General features: G+C 35.8%; 1 protein-coding gene across 1 annotated transcript in view; it reads right to left on the bottom strand.

Annotated features, from left to right (window-relative positions):
* Positions 1 to 984: 984 nt before the first annotated feature.
* Positions 985 to 18,223, bottom strand: part of LOC133205091 (protein hobbit-like) — a 64,892-nt gene continuing 47,653 nt past the window's right edge. The window contains exons 40-58 of the mRNA XM_061340832.1: positions 17,962 to 18,043; positions 17,391 to 17,557; positions 14,132 to 14,302; positions 10,651 to 10,755; positions 10,368 to 10,457; positions 9,608 to 9,673; positions 9,079 to 9,176; positions 6,344 to 6,427; positions 6,139 to 6,231; positions 5,983 to 6,035; positions 5,702 to 5,816; positions 4,521 to 4,617; positions 3,894 to 3,978; positions 3,294 to 3,425; positions 2,814 to 2,932; positions 2,613 to 2,684; positions 2,388 to 2,528; positions 2,001 to 2,111; positions 985 to 1,295 (exon numbers count right to left, since the gene is read on the bottom strand). Of these exons, the coding sequence (XP_061196816.1) occupies positions 1,239 to 1,295; positions 2,001 to 2,111; positions 2,388 to 2,528; positions 2,613 to 2,684; positions 2,814 to 2,932; positions 3,294 to 3,425; positions 3,894 to 3,978; positions 4,521 to 4,617; positions 5,702 to 5,816; positions 5,983 to 6,035; positions 6,139 to 6,231; positions 6,344 to 6,427; positions 9,079 to 9,176; positions 9,608 to 9,673; positions 10,368 to 10,457; positions 10,651 to 10,755; positions 14,132 to 14,302; positions 17,391 to 17,557; positions 17,962 to 18,043 (1,938 nt within the window). The 3' untranslated portion in view covers positions 985 to 1,238. The remainder of the gene's footprint in view (positions 1,296 to 2,000; positions 2,112 to 2,387; positions 2,529 to 2,612; positions 2,685 to 2,813; positions 2,933 to 3,293; positions 3,426 to 3,893; positions 3,979 to 4,520; positions 4,618 to 5,701; positions 5,817 to 5,982; positions 6,036 to 6,138; positions 6,232 to 6,343; positions 6,428 to 9,078; positions 9,177 to 9,607; positions 9,674 to 10,367; positions 10,458 to 10,650; positions 10,756 to 14,131; positions 14,303 to 17,390; positions 17,558 to 17,961; positions 18,044 to 18,223) is intronic.

Raw genomic sequence — 18,223 nt, 5'->3', positions numbered from 1 at the left:
TATAAATGTGCTTATTGTATTAAATCCCTTTTATGGTGCAAAGGATATAGGGTGTAGGGGCAGACAAAGGGGCAAACAGAAGCTAAATGATTCTATTTGTATTGATATTGTAAAACACTCTCAACTGAAAAAGAAAATAGCTTAACAATACAATACTCAATTTATTATAAACTGATGTCGTTTTAAATAAGCAAAACCTTAAATACACATAACAATAAATAAATACAAAAGTTTGAGCTATACCCAAGAAAACTATCATGACTTACAGTTAAGGTAAAATTAAAGTTCCACCTCACAGAAAATATTGAATTCTAAAACATATAAAATATGACTGAAGCAAGGAATATCACAGACTATAAAATTCAACAATAACTAGCATAACAATAGCAGCACCATAAAACAAGTATCGTTGTTCTCTTAACAACATTGGTCATGTAGATTATAATCTCTCTCTGGCGGTTTTGTAAGAAACCTTTTTTTACAATATACAAACTGAATATAATGATGAGAAATTATAAGATGGAAAAGATAAACTTGTTTAACAAAGTATGCATTACATGTTCATACATGTTAATTACTTTATCTTCAGTTTTATTCCTCATAAAATCATGTGTATGCACACCTCATAATGCATGTATATATATATAAGCATTAAAAAAAATTTCAGCTCAGCAAGAAATGAATTACTGTGAAATCACTTATTTTCGTGGGCGTTTTATATTCACCAATTTTAAGGTATAGAGAGACCCACTATTTCATGTCCCCCACAAAATGTAAAATTCTAAATATATAACAAGTCCGGACTTCCTCAACCACATCCACACAAACCAGTATATTTTCCTCAAACCATGAAAATTTGACCTCAAGAAAATATGTGATTTTACAGTATGCATGTAAGTAAACATAGCTCAATAAACATAGCTAAGTTAACATAGCTAAGTAAACATAGCTCAATAAACATAGCTAAGTTAACATAGCTAAGTAAACATAGCTCAATAAACATAGCTAAGTTAACATAGCTAAGTAAACATAGCTCAATAAACATAGCTAAGTTAACATAGCTAAGTAAACATTGCTCAATAAACTCTGCATGTAAGAAAGACTCCTGGCACAGAAAAAAAGCAAAAAACAAATTTTTATCTCTTATATAGCAGCATTACACTGTTATATTACACTATCATTTTCTCTTTTGAGATTTGCCCCGAGAGCCATTAAACCATTGTTCTTGTAACACAATGTTACTTCTTTTGAGATTTTCCAAAGATTCCTTTCTTTGCAGGTTTCTCCTGTCCAGCCTACAAAACAAGAAAAAATATCAAGACTGTTCTGCTGTATAAGAAACTGTCCCTTTGCATGATTTTTATGCCCCGTCATGAATATGGCCAGGGCATATAGTGTTTGTCATGTCCGTCTTCCATCCTTCCATCTATCCTTCTGTCGCACTTTGCGTTAAGCTCAGTTTCAAAGAAACTAGCCAATATATTTTCATCAAACTTCATATGCTAATAGATATTGATGAGAGCTATGCACCTGCATCAACATTTGTGACCTTGACCTTTCCTTTGACCTTGACCTCACTTTTCCTAACTTAGTGTTTAGTTCAGGTTTAAAGATACCATTCAAGATAGTGTAATCAAACTTCATATGTTGATACATAGCGATGTAAGCTATTCAACTGCATCAACATTTTTTGACCTTGACCTCTCCTTTGACCTCGACCTCACTTTTCTTAAATTAGTGTTTAGCTCAGTTTTTAAGAAACCATTCAAGATATATTTATCAAACTTCATATGCTGATACATACTGATGTAAGCTATTCAACTGCATCAACATTTTTGACCTTGACCTCACTTGTGTATACATTACAGGAAACAGTCCTTGGACAATTACTCAAGTATACACTATATCTAAGGAAACTGTCCATAGACATTTTACTACTACATGTATATGTACATATCATAGGAGTCTGTCCTCTTCCTTACTTTGGCTTTGTCACTTACCAGGAGTTTAGCACCAAGCAACATTTTCATTTTGTCCTCCTCTTGTTGAACATCAGTAAGCGGAGTCTCCTCTCCCACTCTAGACTTCATGTGTAGTTTTTGTTTGATAGCCTACAAGCAGGACATCAAACACTGAATTAATAAACAGTCTAAAAGAGTATACGAGACAGGGTCAGTCTACATTTACAGGCAATTCAAAGAATCGTATTATCCGGGCAAAAAAATTTTTAAATAATATATGAATTTCTCAAATATGTATCACCATCTTCATGTTTACAATGACATGCATAAAATTTATTTCAAGTCGTTAGAAACAGACTATAATAGATTATGTCGATCTTGTTACCCCAGATGGATGTATGAATTTGATAAGGACAAATTAAGAACCTGTGACAGAATGACCCTCTTGGTGTCCCCCCTGATTGCCATGAGGAGATCAAACCAGGTCCAGATCTGATTGTGGTACTCCATGGTTGGAAGAACGATGCTAAAGTCGTGGATGTCTGCTATATTCTTCTCCTTCTCTCCCTAAACATTTGTACAATAACCAAGTCACCAAACGCTCTCAATACAAGTCAGTTTATAAGAAATCTGAAGTTTTAATGTGTTTACCTTGTAGCTCACACGAAGAGAAACTTCTGGAATTTTTACATACACAAAGGTGTTGTTATTTGAAGCTCTTTCCTGGAAGAATAAAATTATGAAGCATAGTTTATATTTCTGAAAATTTGTACAACATTAATTTGTTTATCTCGTACAGTTTCTGAGTTATATTTCATTGAAATGTAAAATTGAAGAAAGGTTAACACTTGCCTTCATTTTATCGATTTCTGCAAAGTTATGAGCTGAGGAGCTCCTTTTGACACTGTCTCTCTTTATGGAGGGTCTTTTTTCAACCTTCTTCTTCACAAGAGGCTTGTCTGATTCTCCATCTAATAAAATAAACATATATATTTTCATATTAAGATTTTTATAACTTATTCATCATTCTGAAGTGTGAAAAATAATGTCAGAGGAGAGCAAAAGTTTACTGAAGTATTTCAAACCAATATATATACAATTATGAATCCCTAACCATCTATATAAAATAGAAACATTTTATTTAAGAAAATTTTTGCCTCTAATCTCAAAACAAGTTTTAGTAACTTTTTGCCTCTAATCTCAAAACAAGTTTTAGTAACACTTTGCCTCTAATCTCAAACAAGTTTTAGTAACTTTAACATGGACATGCAGAACATTCTAATACAGGACATATCACATTTTATAGTAACATGTACTGTATCTCTCTCTCACCTTGGCCTTCTGATTCAATGTTTTTATCAGGAAAGAAGAATTCCATGACCGTCTTGTAAAACTGATAAGTCATCTGAATCTGTAGAGGAACTACATTCACCTCAAAATGCTCCTTCACAGCAATCCCTCCAACTAAAAGTAATGTACAAGTATTATTTTATATGTAGCATCACTGGCATGCGTAGTAAAATACTGATAGTGACTGAAAATTTTATATGAAATGTATGGAGATAACGAACAGTATTCAAGCTCAAAAGTCCATTTCTCAATACAAATTTATAAACATCTATATGATGATTGCATTTGTGAAGTTGATCATGAAGGTTTTGAAAATTTACAAGTTTGTTATGACCATTTTGTCTTGCTGTCACTTACCTGGGGGTTTCTCATTATATATGATTCTGTCACTCACCTGGGAGTCTCTCCCTACATATGATTCTGTCACTCACCTGGGGGTCTCTCACTACATATGATTCTGTCACTCACCTGGGGGTCTCTCACTACATATGATTCTGTCACTCACCTGGGGGTCTCTCTCACTACATATGATTCTGTCACTCACCAGGGAGTCTCTCACTACATATGATTTATGTCACTCACCTGGGGGTCTCTCACTACATATGATTCTGAGAGCCATCTGTCTGAGATCATTCTCTTTACCCAGCACAAGGGGAACCAGAACATCCTGCAATTATTTTAACTCTCGTGTTAATGTAAAGTTAAATCACTTTAAAAAAAATTCAATTTTAATGTGTTTGTAGGGATAAAGAGAAAATACTGTGGAATCATAATTGTTTTGGGGGGACTAATTTTTGTGGATTTTGAGGGGTACCCTTACCCATGAATAGACATCCCCAGCAAGAAAACTGTAAACATGGATATTTTTACAGGGAAAAATTTTGCGATTTCCATGTAACAAAGCCTTTGTGTCGGGGGTATTTTAGCATAAGTTAAAGAATTCAGAATGTGTTTCGGTAAGTTGTTTAGTCTGCACCTCTTTTCAAAACCGTTTGCATAGTGATAAATTTAAAGGTAGGAAATGGTTCACTGAATCTTCTGTAATGTATATACAAGTTATTCACAAATTTACGTCCCAACAAACCAACGTAATTACAAAGTAAAATTCTCTTATCCACGAAGATTGACCCTCACAAATTAAAATGATTCCACAGTAAATTTATCATCAAAATTGCACATAAAATACATGTTTTTTCAAAATTCCCTCACCTTGTAGATAGTGTTTGGTAGGAGATTGGTCATCTTGACCCAGCCCAGTTCCAGCTGGTGGGTCCATGTGTCATTATCCCTGTTCACTTTAGTGTATCTGTAAAGAAGATTAAATTTATCAAACTTCCAATTAATCTTGCAAAGAAATGCTCACTAAAACAGCATTGTGGACTTTAAAGGTGCTTAGACACAGATTTGAACTTAATATTTTCTCAAATTTTCTGTATAATATCACGACTTATATATTGCAATAACATTTCACACGAAAATATAATTAAAAACTTATTTTATCTGAAAATTATTGGAACTACGAATTCTGGGACGCATTTGATTAACACATCTTTGCACTTACACAAATTTTAACTTTATCCTTAATATTTAAGAAAAGAAGCGATTTTGTTATGTATAAATGAAAAATATTACACCTATAATCCAGAAAACTCAGAGTAGAAATGTTCGAAAGCAAAACCATCTCACCAGTATTGTCAGTCCGTGCTCTATGATGTGTACAGAGTTTAACAAATTGAACACACCCGTGAAACGTAAACTGTTTTTGTAAACAGGGCACGAGCTCTGTTATTGTTAGTGTATACGATTCACCGGGTGTGTTCAATTGTTAAACTCTGCACACACCACTGAGTACGGACTTACAATACTGTGAGTGGATTTTGCTTTCGAACATTTCTACTCTGAATTTTCTGGGTTATAGTTTTAATATTTTTCATTAATACGCAATAAAATTGCCACTTTTTTTAAGTATTAAGAATAAAATTAAAATATGTGAAAGCACAAGGATGTGTCAATCCAACGCATCCAGAAAATAGAAGTTTTAATAACTTCGAGATGAAATAAGATTTTTATTATATTTTAGTATGAAATGCTATAACAACACACAAGTCATGAAATTATTCAGAAAATTTGAGAAAATATTAACTTCAAATCTGTGTCCAAGCACCTTTAAAGCAATGACAATTTAATTCTCTAATTTCCCCTTATTTTTCTGCAGAAGCAATACCATTCTACATTTTATTTTACCCATATTTAATCTTTAAAATTTATTTTTAACCGAGGTTTTCCAACATATATAATGCTTGACTTGGCTCGTAGAGTGCTATCAGTATTTACAGTTTCCTATCTATTTAGTGTATTTGACTTGAAAAGTAGTCTTTTTTATCACTTACACAAAGTTCCTCAGCATCAGATCCGTTATTCCCAGTTGCCCATCCTCCCTGGTCAGTCGCCACTGAGCAAACTTAAAACACACTTCATTCCGCCTTGACACATGCACCTGTTGAGCTGCTCACAGAAAAATTATCTATTTTAGATTCGTAATTTTACAATCTCAAAAAATCTTAGTTCAGATGAATTTATTATACATATATATAAATAATTTCATTTAAATGTCTATCCTATTGTAGACAAATTAACGTAAGTCACTGTAAATACAGAATAAATAGAATACCTTTCATGATTCTCTGTAACGCTTTGAATTGAAGTTGGCTCTCTTTAAAACAACTGTCACAAGAAAGAATCATAGCTTTATAAACTACCATACATAAGTATTCACTTGTTACTTAACACAGCAATAAATAAAACTAAACAGTTAAAACATTAATACCTTATTCTCATAGTAAGTTCTTCATTGAGATAATAAATTTTTTCCTTGAGATCAAACAGCTGGTGTTCCAGTTCTTCACTCTGTTGCATCAGACTGAAAAAAAAACAAACAAAAAAAAATGTCAGTGAAGGAGGTTTGATTGGTAGAAATTATAATGAATCAGGAGATTAATGCTGAACAAGAAAGACAACTCTAAATTCCTTACATTTCATTGTCCTCGTCATCGTCCAGACCTTTGTGAATGAGGTAGAGTTCTTTCTCAAGCCGACGAAGAGTTAAACAATGCTCCCTATAAAAAATCATCAGAATTACATGTAAATGCTTCCAATGTTTTGTTGTGTGTAAATTATTCAAATTTCAAAATACTAGTTGAATTTTGGTATCTCGAACATGGATATCTTGAATACCATGGATAGGTGGAAGTGATTGAGAAGTCCTAACCACATATCTCTTATGTATTTTACTCTTAATATCTCGAACCCTTGGATATCTCGATCCCATCGAGGTCGAGATGAGGTTTGACTGTATATACATGTATGTATGTGTGTTTTTTGTTAACAATCTAATATTTACTTTGTTAAATATTCAAGATTTTTTATGAAGGACTACCTGAGATTTTTCTGTGTTGTCTGACCACTCAGTATAGGTCTTTGTTTCCTGACTACCTGAGAATTGCATTGTTATGTGTTTGCTGAACTGCATGAGATTTTCCTGTTGTTCTGTTGTTCCCAATTATTAATACTCTAAATTTCCTGTGTCTACTGACTACCTGACATTTTCCCCATATCTTCTGACTACCTGAGATTTCCCCCATATCTACTGACTACCTGACATTTCCCCATATCTTCTGACTACCTGAGATTTCCCACATATCTACTGACTACCTGACATTTCCCCCATATCTTCTGACTACCTGACATTTCCCCCATATCTACTGACTACCTGATATTTCCCCCATATCTACTGACTACCTGACATTTCCCCCATATCTACTGACTACCTGACATTTCCCCCATATCTACTGATTACCTGATATTTCCCCCATATCTACTGACTACCTGACATTTCCTCCATATCTTCTGACTACCTGAGATTTCCCCCATATCTACTGACTACCTGACATTTCTCCCATATCTTCTGACTACCTGAGATTTCCCCCATATCTACTGACTACCTGACATTTCCCCCATATCTACTGACTACCTGACATTTCTCCCCATAGCTACTGACTACCTGACATATCCCCCATAGCTACTGACTACCTGACATTTCTCCCCATAGATACTGACTACCTGAGATTTCCCACATATCTACTGACTACCTGACATTTCCCCCATATCTTCTGACTACCTGACATTTCCCCCATATCTACTGACTACCTGATATTTCCCCCATATCTACTGACTACCTGACATTTCCCCCATATCTACTGACTACCTGACATTTCCCCCATATCTACTGATTACCTGATATTTCCCCCATATCTACTGACTACCTGACATTTCCTCCATATCTTCTGACTACCTGAGATTTCCCCCATATCTACTGACTACCTGACATTTCTCCCATATCTTCTGACTACCTGAGATTTCCCCCATATCTACTGACTACCTGACATTTCCCCCATATCTACTGACTACCTGACATTTCTCCCCATAGCTACTGACTACCTGACATATCCCCCATAGCTACTGACTACCTGACATTTCTCCCCATAGATACTGACTACCTAACCATTTCCCCCATATCTGCTGAGTACCTTACATTTCCCCTGTATCTACTGACTACCTGACATTTCCCCCATATCTACTGACTACCTGACACTTCCCCCATATCTACTGACTATCTGATATTTCTGCAATATCTACCGACTACCTGACACTTCCCCCATATCTACTGACTACCTGACATTTCCCCCATATCTACTGACTACCTGACATTTCTCCCCATAGCTACTGACTACCTAACCATTTCCCCAATATCTACTGACACTTCCCACATATCTGCTGAGTACTTGCCATTTCCCCCATATCTGCTGAGTACCTGACATTTCCCCCATATCTACTGACTACCTGACATTTCCCCCATATCTACTGACTACTGTCTTTCCCCATATCTACAGACTACCTAACCATTTCCCCCATATCTACTGACTACCTGACATTTCCCCCATATCTACTGACTACCTAATATTTCCCCCATATCTACTGACAACCTGACATTTCCCTCATAGCTACTGACTATGTGACATTTCTCCCCATATCTACCGAGTACTGACTACCTAACATTTCCCCCATATCTAACAACAACCTGACATTTCCCTTATGTCTACTGACCACCTAACATTCCCCGCATATCTACTGACTACCTGATATTTCCCCCATATCTACTGACAACCTGACATTTCCCCCATAGCTACTGACTACGTGACATTTCTCCGCATATCTACTGAGTACTTATACCTGACATTTCCCCTATGTCTACTGACTACCTAATATTTCCCCCCATATCTACTGACTACCTGACATTTCCCTAATATCTACTGACTACCTGACACTTCCCCCATATCTACAGACTACCTGACATTTCCCCCATATCAACTGACTACCTGATATTTTTGCCATATCTACAGTGAAACTTGTCTAATCTGGATGTTGTTTATCCTGAAATCTTGCCTAATTCAAAGTTAACTTTAAGTCCCTTTCAGTAAATTCTATTGTTTAAAATGTTGTCTAATCCAGAATGTTGTCTTATCTGGCCAATTTCTATGAAACCATTGATGTCCAGATCAGAGAAGTTTTACTGTACTGACTACCTGATATTTCCTCATATCTACTGACTATCAGACATTTCCACCATATCTGCTCCCCATATCTACTTACTACGTGAGATTTCATGTCTTAACTGACTATCTTAAATTATACAGTGTTGATTAACTACCTGAGATTTTCCTGTGTCAACTGGATTGGAGTTTTCTGATCCTCAATATTGGAGAGCTGCAATTGGAATCTCATATCCTGTAGCTTGTCTGTGGTCTCCTGTTATATATGAAATATGGCACATTTATATAGAGTCCAATGAAGGTCTAATGATCAGAAAAGAGGCCCATGGGCCACAAAGCTCACCCAAGTAACTATGGCCCTTATATTCTTTATCAGCAGATCTTTTCCTTATATTCTCTTATTTACAGCTTAGATCACATATTGTGCCCCCCTCCCCCCATCCGGGTTCATGATTTGAACGAACTAGAATATATACATGTACCACCTAAGGATGCTTCCATATAAATATGTCTGATCATGGCTTTGCTGTACTTCAGAAAAAGATTTTACCTTTATATTTCCATGTAAAAACTTAGTTCATCACAGCCAATGGCAACGATGACAATGGACAAGTTTTGATCAGAAAAGCTCACTTGAGTCTTCGGGGCATGTGAGCTAAAAATATGATTATATTAAAAATGTTATACCTTTTGTTTTTGTTCCACATGGAGCAACAAATTATTGACAATATCCAGGATCATTTGATATTGAGGCTGAAAAATTCAGAACGTTAGAGACATGATTATTAACATTAAAGTAGCTGCAAGGAGTGACACTTTTTCACTTAGAAATGTACTTTAGTTTGTACCGTAGGTCTGAATTTCTCATACAATAAACTTTTTTACTGCAATACAACCATTTAAAATTTCTCAATCTTTTTTTAAGCACTGTATGGTATTGAACAATCTATAATGAAACAAGCATTCTGAGAGTATTGCATAAGCAATACTTGTCCCCTACCGGCAAGTGTAATCTGGCTCCCGTTAAAAATTGAAAATGCCATAATTCCGTCAAAAATCATTGAAGTGGAATGAAATGTAAATTTGGATCTATAACTAATCAAGATAAAGTCACATACCAAAAATCAGCTCAATATCTGCAAGCATTTAGAAAAAAAATTGTGGAAAACCATTAAAAATTGAAAAGGTCGTAATTCTGTCAAATATCAATGAAGAGGAACGAAATGTAAACTTGATCTGTAACTCATCAAGGTACACTCACATACCAAAAATCAGCTTAATATCTGCAAGCGTTTAGGAAAAAAGTGTGGAAAACCCAGTGGGACAGACTGACAGAGGGACAGCAAGATGGACAGACAGACAGACGGACAGACAAACACAGAAGAAACCTATAGTCCCCTCAGTTTCACCATTAGGGGACTAATGAAAACTTGTGGGATATACTTACAAAGTTGGTACAGATATTGAGATCATGGTGGAGAAGAGTAAACGTGTCTACTGCCTCCTCTGGTGCTACAATGTCCGAGTCATCCATTGGCTGCAAAATATTGATGTGTGTAATGGTACTATTAATTTTTGTGAGTAAATCAAATTCAGAAGTGAACATACAGCTCAGTACTTACTGGAGGAGGAATAGCCAGGGTTATATCAGTACTTACTGGAGGAGGAATAGCCAGGGTTATATCAGTACTTACTGGAGGAGGAATAGCCAGGGTTACATCAGTACTTACTGGAGGAGGAATAGCCAGGGTTATATCCGGTCCAACTTTTCCATAACTGGCATAAAACACCTGACATTTACACCTGGAGATGATTCTTTGGAGCTGAACTTGTCTCTGTAATAAATATAGTTATAATGACTAACATTATACACTGTACACTGAAAACTAACAAGTTCAGGTATTATTAGTTACATAGTTTTTTAGTGACAGGGTACGGGATGATACCTGGTTAGTAAATTTCATACCTGGCGAGGCGAAGCCGAGCCAGGTATGGAATTTACTAACCAGGTATCATCCCGTACCCTGTCACTACAAAACTATGTAACGAATTTACCCCACCGATAAAATATTTATGCATCGTCTGTGGTTTGTAAAATTGTTTTTCTCTCTATATATATGTTTCATCACTCATACAATGCCTATTATGACGTCACGTTGTGTGACGTTATGTTGTTTTGCGAGTGTTACGTACTGACAGTTTTGAAGACTTTCAGTAAAGGGAGAAAAAGGTTCCATCTTCTTTACTTACATTAGTTAACTGTAACATTGTCAACAGACACTCGGCAAATCGCGTGAACTCGAGTTGTTCGAACAATACAAAAGAACGATAACTCCGTATCGACCATGTATTGATTTTCAAGCGACTAAGTATAAGTAATACACCCCCTTCACGTGACAGACTTCAACCAATCGTAAGCCAGGATTTCATCGAAAAATCAACAGAGGTGGGGTAAATAATAATAATTCATATTTTTATAGCAATATAAAGAACTTGGACTGGACTTAATTATACACTGTACACTGAAAACTAACAAGTTCATGTAAGTAATAATAATTCATATTTTTATAGCAATATAAAGAACTTGGACTGGACTTAATTATACACTGTACACTGAAAACTAACAAGTTCATGTATATAATAATAATTCATATTTTTATAGCAATATAAAGAACTTGGACTGGACTTAATTATACACTGTACACTGAAAACTAACAAGTTCATGTATATAATAATAATTCATATTTTTATAGCAATATAAAGAACTTGGACTGGACTTAATTATACACTGTACACTGAAAACTAACAAGTTCATGTATATAATAATAATTCATATTTTTATAGCAATATAAAGAACTTGGACTGGAATTATCACTGTACAGTCTGAGTCCAGGTCACATAGAAAAGGCACAGGTTCAATAGTCAGTAAATTATTTAAGGAATGAATTAAATAGCTACCCAAGTTATACTGTATAACCTGTGTTAGGGCAGTTTATATAAAAAAATAAGACAATTTCCCTTCAAAAATGACTTCAAGTCCTACTGCATTTAAGTGTAATAAGCAACACAGATTACTGTATAGGGGGAAAATAACTCCTGGTGTTAATATTCGCTATATTCACGGTGTTAATAAATCTGTGAATTCAAGAAACAGTGAATAAGTTTTCACAAACCTCCATGTTTTATATGTAAATTTGAGAATAGACTAGGATATAGGTATATATACATGTTTTATTTTAATTCAAATCAGCAGATAAAAACCTGTATTTGTTAAAAAGCTGTTTTAATAGCCAACGCTATGATTCATCAATCAAAGAAGTGGATCATGGGTTTTGATAACTGTAAATTCCTTATTTTACGCGAGTACTTAATATCGCAAGAGGGCTCTTAGACGCCAAATCGCGAGAACAATAATTCGCGAATGGACGGTTTACAATGAGATTTAACATTGATTTCAACACCATAAAAATAAAAGCGTGTAATTTTATTTTGCGAGTGGTGCTCCTCGCGTAATTACGCGTTAATTAATTCCTCGTGTATATTTAGGAATCTACAGTACCCGTGCGTAACTAATGTTACCACGTGTATTTTTACCTACTAGTAGTTTTTATCAACATTATGGTTTTTAAAAAAAATCATTCAAATACCTAGCGAACTTGCTGAAGATGTGGAAAGATATTATTTCGTTGACATACATTAACACATTAATTACCGTCCAGTGGTTTTTCGCCGCGATGTATTATCCCTTCAGAAAGAAGATCTAGGGGTGTACATGCACTCACATAATAGCATATAGGAAAGTCATTCGACGTTTATAGTCGAGGACTTTTAATAACTGCACTTGTCTTAATTAATCGTCAATTAATTATTAAATCTAACTATTTCATATAAACCTACACTGTTGTTTGTTAAGTGGATATATAACGCCGATTAATGTCGCTATAGACAAGGGAGGTAACTTTTATTATATGCCAATTCCGCGAATTCAACAAACCGCGATCATGTAAAAAGAGAGAAAAACGTGAAAATTACAACACGTGAAATTAATCCCCCATACAGTATAAGATACAAACTAATTTTTTCAGTCATATTTCATCATAGTATCAAATGTACATGTAAATTCACAACATTATTTTAAAGTCCAGACACAAGTGTTCTAATAGTCATTCTAGTTTGTTCTAATTGCACAGACCAATCATATAAGGAAAGGTGTAACTAAAACTGTCCAAAATGGACAAATACCCCCCGCAGGGTTTTTCAGAGAAGGTGCCAAGTCACTAATACTAGTATTTGATGGATCTAAGAGGTGTTCACTAATTGCTCATTATATTTTTTAATGAATGAAACTAAGGTGCAGCCTAATAAAACATCAATACTTATAATAACATTTTTTTTTATTACATTGAAAAAATAAATAATTTTTCAAGTATTCCTCTATTGGCAAGTATGGATGCATTATCTTTCCATTTTTTCTACAGTGACTATAGGTCAAGATCATGACACACCCTCAGGTCATAAGCAATCTTTGTGGGAAGTGGAAACTCCCAACATCCCAACATTATTCTCCATAAGAAGGATGTAGCTGGACATGAATTATGAACTTTTTCTTTCAGTGACCTTCAACTTGCAAAAATTACTTTGGGTCAAGGTCAAGACACACCCTCAGGTCATAAGCAATCTTTGTGTAAAATGGAAACTCACCAAGTTTATCCCTAAGAAGATATGGACTGGACACTAATTATGAACTTTTTCTTCCAGTGACCTTGAACTTGCCCAAATGACCTTGGGTCAAAGTCATGACACATCCTCAGGTCATGAACATTCTTTGGGTGTAGTAGTAGATTCTAATCTTCCTCCGTAAGAAAGATATGGACCGGACATGTTTGCACAGACAAACAGACAGATGGATGGACAGATGGACAAGGTGATTCCTATATGCCCCCCCCCTCCAAACTTCATTTGCAGGGGTATAATTACTCATCCTCACCCTTTTTATTTATCTTGGTGTTAGGGATGGTACTATAGATCCCCCTCCCCCTCAGTGTTAGGGATGGTACTGTAGATCCCTCTCCCCCTCAGTGTTAGGGATGGTGCTGTAGATAACAAACCCTCTCCTGGTTCTTCCTTGGTGTGATATTGCTGTAGATGACTCCCCCCTCCAACCCTGACTCCCTTAGCCCCCCACCCCCCAATTTCACAGTACTTGTTTACCTTGGTGTTAGGGATGGAGCTGTAGACGACTCCGCCCACACTGTGTCCACTAGACACCATCTCTGGCAGCCCACTTAGATCCTCCTCCATTCGATCCTCCACATTTTCCTGAGACAGCCAGGGATAGCAGTCCTCCTCAAGGTCACTGCCAGGGTCAACTGTGGCATAATACTAACACAAACAAATTAAACATTTTTGTCTACAATGAGTGATGAAATTTTCATTTTTTTGAAAAAAAATTCAGAATACATGTAATTATTAGCAAATTACTGGCAACACATTACCAGTACACTTGGCTGTGTATTTTTAGTGTCCTGAATCAAGTACATCACTTAATGTCATGTTTAATATGTATATTTATAGCACATTCAATAAGAGGCCCAAGGGCCTTAACGGTCACCTGAGTACAATACAACAATTTAGAGGATCCATAAACTGATAAATGAAGCTTTGTTGCCCAAAAGCAAGAAATATAACATGATTAGCATCAACAAAATAATTGGTCTAGTATCTATCTGTCCCCCATTTATCACCATTACCATGCAGGCTACTTTACAAAATGTCTATTTTTTAACCCCATATTATAACTTCTCACATTGGCCTCTCTTGGCCTTTGAAGAACATTTAAAAAGGTAAGTTATTTTTGTCCCAATTTTATTCATTTATTATTTCCAAGTCTACCTGATCATTAAAACTGTGAAAGTAATTTTTTATTTTACAATAAATATTCTTGCATAATTCTCGTATTCTATTAACCTTTCAAATACTGTGGAATCATCATTGTTCGTGGGGGACCAATGTTCATGGATTTCGTAGGTCATCCCTACCCACGAATTTACATCCCCACGAATGTTTATTTTGTAAACACACTGATTCATTGAATCTACCTTATAAACGGGTAACCCACGAAATTACGTCCCAACGAATAAGTACAATTTTGCTTGCCCACGAACATTGACCCCCACGAATTAAAATGATTCCACAGTACATTGTTTACAGTCACTGTGATTAATTATCGAAGGTGAATGGCAAAGGGGAATAACTTTGCTCAGCAGAATACAAGTTAATAGAGAGCTGGGCAGGACCAGAACACTTGACTCAATGGTCCAGGTGTTCAAAATTCTGGTAAAAATACCTTTGCATATTAAAACTTCTACTCTGTTTGCCCAGAAGCATAGAAGATTTTCAAGGAAATGCATTTTCACTATATTATTAAGTAAATAAAGCCCCATCCTTACACCAGAACATCTGACCTAGGGGCCATGAACTCACAATTCTGGAAGAAGCACCCTTGCTCATCATAACTATACACTTGTTTCTTTGCTTTATAACCAGTAGTAGAAAATCAAAAGCCTGAAAGGCCTCAATGGCATCGAACACGAAAAACAATTTCAAAACATTTTAAATTTTTTTAATTTAAAGATAGCAGTAGGTCAAATGATTGACTAATAAAAATGTTAAGTTTTAAACAAAATGTCAAATTTACAGTTGGGGGCATTATGCCATGGTCCGAATAGAGCAGGGTTCGAATTGACTGGACACCGTCGAACATGTTCATGCTGGATATCAAATTCATCTTTTTTCAGTCAATTAAAGAAATATCAAGGATTTAATGAATTTAAATATTGTGGTTATTTTACCGCCTATTAATATAATAGCATGGCATTCGAGCTCAAGAGCTCCTTCACCTAATCCCTGACCCAGGGGCCATGAATTTCACAATTTGGAAGAGACATTCTTCCTTATCATAACCATGCACTTCCTTTGTTTAGATAATACCAAGGAGCAGAGAAGAAGATTTTGAAAGAATTTATGCATTTTCCCTATATAATCAATAGAGCCCTGCCCTAACACCAGAACCCTTGACCCAGGGGCCATGAAATTCATAATTTTGGAAGAGGCAACCATGCTCATCATCACTATGTACTTAGTTCAATCAATTTCCAGGAGCATAGAAGAAGATTCTCAAAGAATTATGCAATTTTACTATATAATCAATAGAGCCCGGTCCTAACACCTGAACCCCGGGCCCAGGAGCCATAAAATTCACAATTTCTGAAAAGGCGGCCATTCTCATCATACATATGTTCTTCAAGTTAGTTTATTTAATACCCAGGAGCAGAGAAGAAGATTTTCAAAGAATTAATGCATTTTCACTATATAATCAATAGAGCCTCACCCTAACACCAGAATCCCAGACCCTGGGGCCATGGATTTCACAATTTTGAAAGAGGCACTCTTACTCATCATAACTATATACTTAGTTAGTTTATTTAATACCCAGGAGCAGAGAAGAAGATTTTCAAAGAATTAATGCATTTTCACTATATAATCAATAGAGCCCCACCCTAACACCAGAACCCCTGACCCTGGGGCCATGAATTTCACAATCTTGGAAGAAGCACTATTGCTCTTCATAACTATGTACTTAGTTAATTTATTTAATACCCAGGAGCAGAGAAGAAGATTTTCAAAGAAATAATGCACTTACACTATATGATCTATATAGCCCCACCCTGGGGCAAGAACCCCTTGACCCTGGGGCTATGAATTTCACAATTTTGGTAGAGAACTCAATGCTCATTACAATCATGCCAACAGTTTGACTGCTTGATGTCCAGGAGTAAAGAAGAAGATTTTTAAAGATTGCATTAATTTTGGTGGTTTTAGCCCCACCCCTCAGGCCCCAGGGGGGCAGGGACCATGAAATTCACAATTTTTGTTCCCCTTCACCCATAGATGCTATATGCAAAATTTGGTTGAAATTGGTTGAGCGGTTTCAGAGAAGAAGCTAAAAATGTTCAAATGTTAACGCACATCGCACGACGCACGCCGACGGACAAAAACGGATAGCAATAGGTCACCTGAGTGACTCAGGTGACCTAAAAATTAATTTCCACCAAATATTGTACAAATAAATATAATTCATTTACAGTATATGAAAATGATGAACTTTACTGTAAGTGTTATAGAAATCTAATCATACAATGCCAATTATGAATACAGAGTTGTCCCTAAGACCCGGGAGCTGGGGAATTTCCCTGCCTGAAATGATATAATCCCCCGGTTATTCTGGTATCCCCCTCAATCCCCTGTTCAGGGGAGGAACCAAAGACCCCCTTCTACTTTTTTAATTTCTCCTGCTATTTCAATTCTTAGGACAACCCTGGAATAAGACATTCATCTATGACTCATACTAAACATTTCAAATTGAACTAGAATACATGCACAGCTTTAATAAATTGACATCTGGAGTTACCTGCATACATTCAATGGAGCTGACCCAGGCCGTCTTACTGTGCACCTGTTGATTCTGCCACACCGGTTGATACTCGTATGACATTATCTCCGCTTTGGCAGCACTGACTATCACATGACCATCTGTCTCCACCCCTTTCAGAACCACCTGGCAGTTGTGTAGTTCAACTATTTGGAAAAATTAGCAAAAAGATATGTTCTAGAAACAATATGTACAGTACACAGGCCACATCACTCACTCCAGTCACATTGCTCTCAGTGATCAACAAATCTGAATTCTTTACCCTAAGGGTGCTTTATTTCAAGTTAGAAGAAACAAAAGTTATTGAAAGCTGTTTTTTAAAAGGCATATTACAATCTGCACTATTTCTTTATTGTATTTCTCAGGAAACAATAAGATCCATTTGTTTATGAAAGGTGAAAATGTCAGAGCTAACTGGAATAAACATGCAAAAGATAGACAAATAAGGGTCAGAAAAATATAAGTAAGATTTTAATCTTGGTGAACTGCTAATTCTACATGTACACAAAATCTGAGGATATTATATAATTCAGAACATACATGTACATACTTAGCCAGTTTCTACAGGTGATGTCATCCTCTCTCATACAAGCAGCCTTGCCATGAAGCTGTTCCAGGTTAGAGCTCGAGGGCTGCGGATCAAAACAGAAAACATCAATACATAAGCTTAAAAATACCGAAACCAAAGATTGATTTCCACAAAAACTGAATTTTAATAATCAAGATATTAGTTATTTATCCATGATGGAATCTAGTAATACTTGGTTATATGGAAGTCGCATGGACATCAACTTTTGCTTCTTTATAACCAA

Source organism: Saccostrea echinata, unplaced genomic scaffold, assembly GCF_033153115.1.
Source record: "Saccostrea echinata isolate AGI-Se365-2 ecotype Australia unplaced genomic scaffold, CSIRO_AGI_Sech_v1 ptg000054l, whole genome shotgun sequence".
NCBI classification, from domain to species: domain Eukaryota; kingdom Metazoa; phylum Mollusca; class Bivalvia; order Ostreida; family Ostreidae; genus Saccostrea; species Saccostrea echinata.
This window is presented reverse-complemented; position numbering and strand designations above follow the sequence as displayed.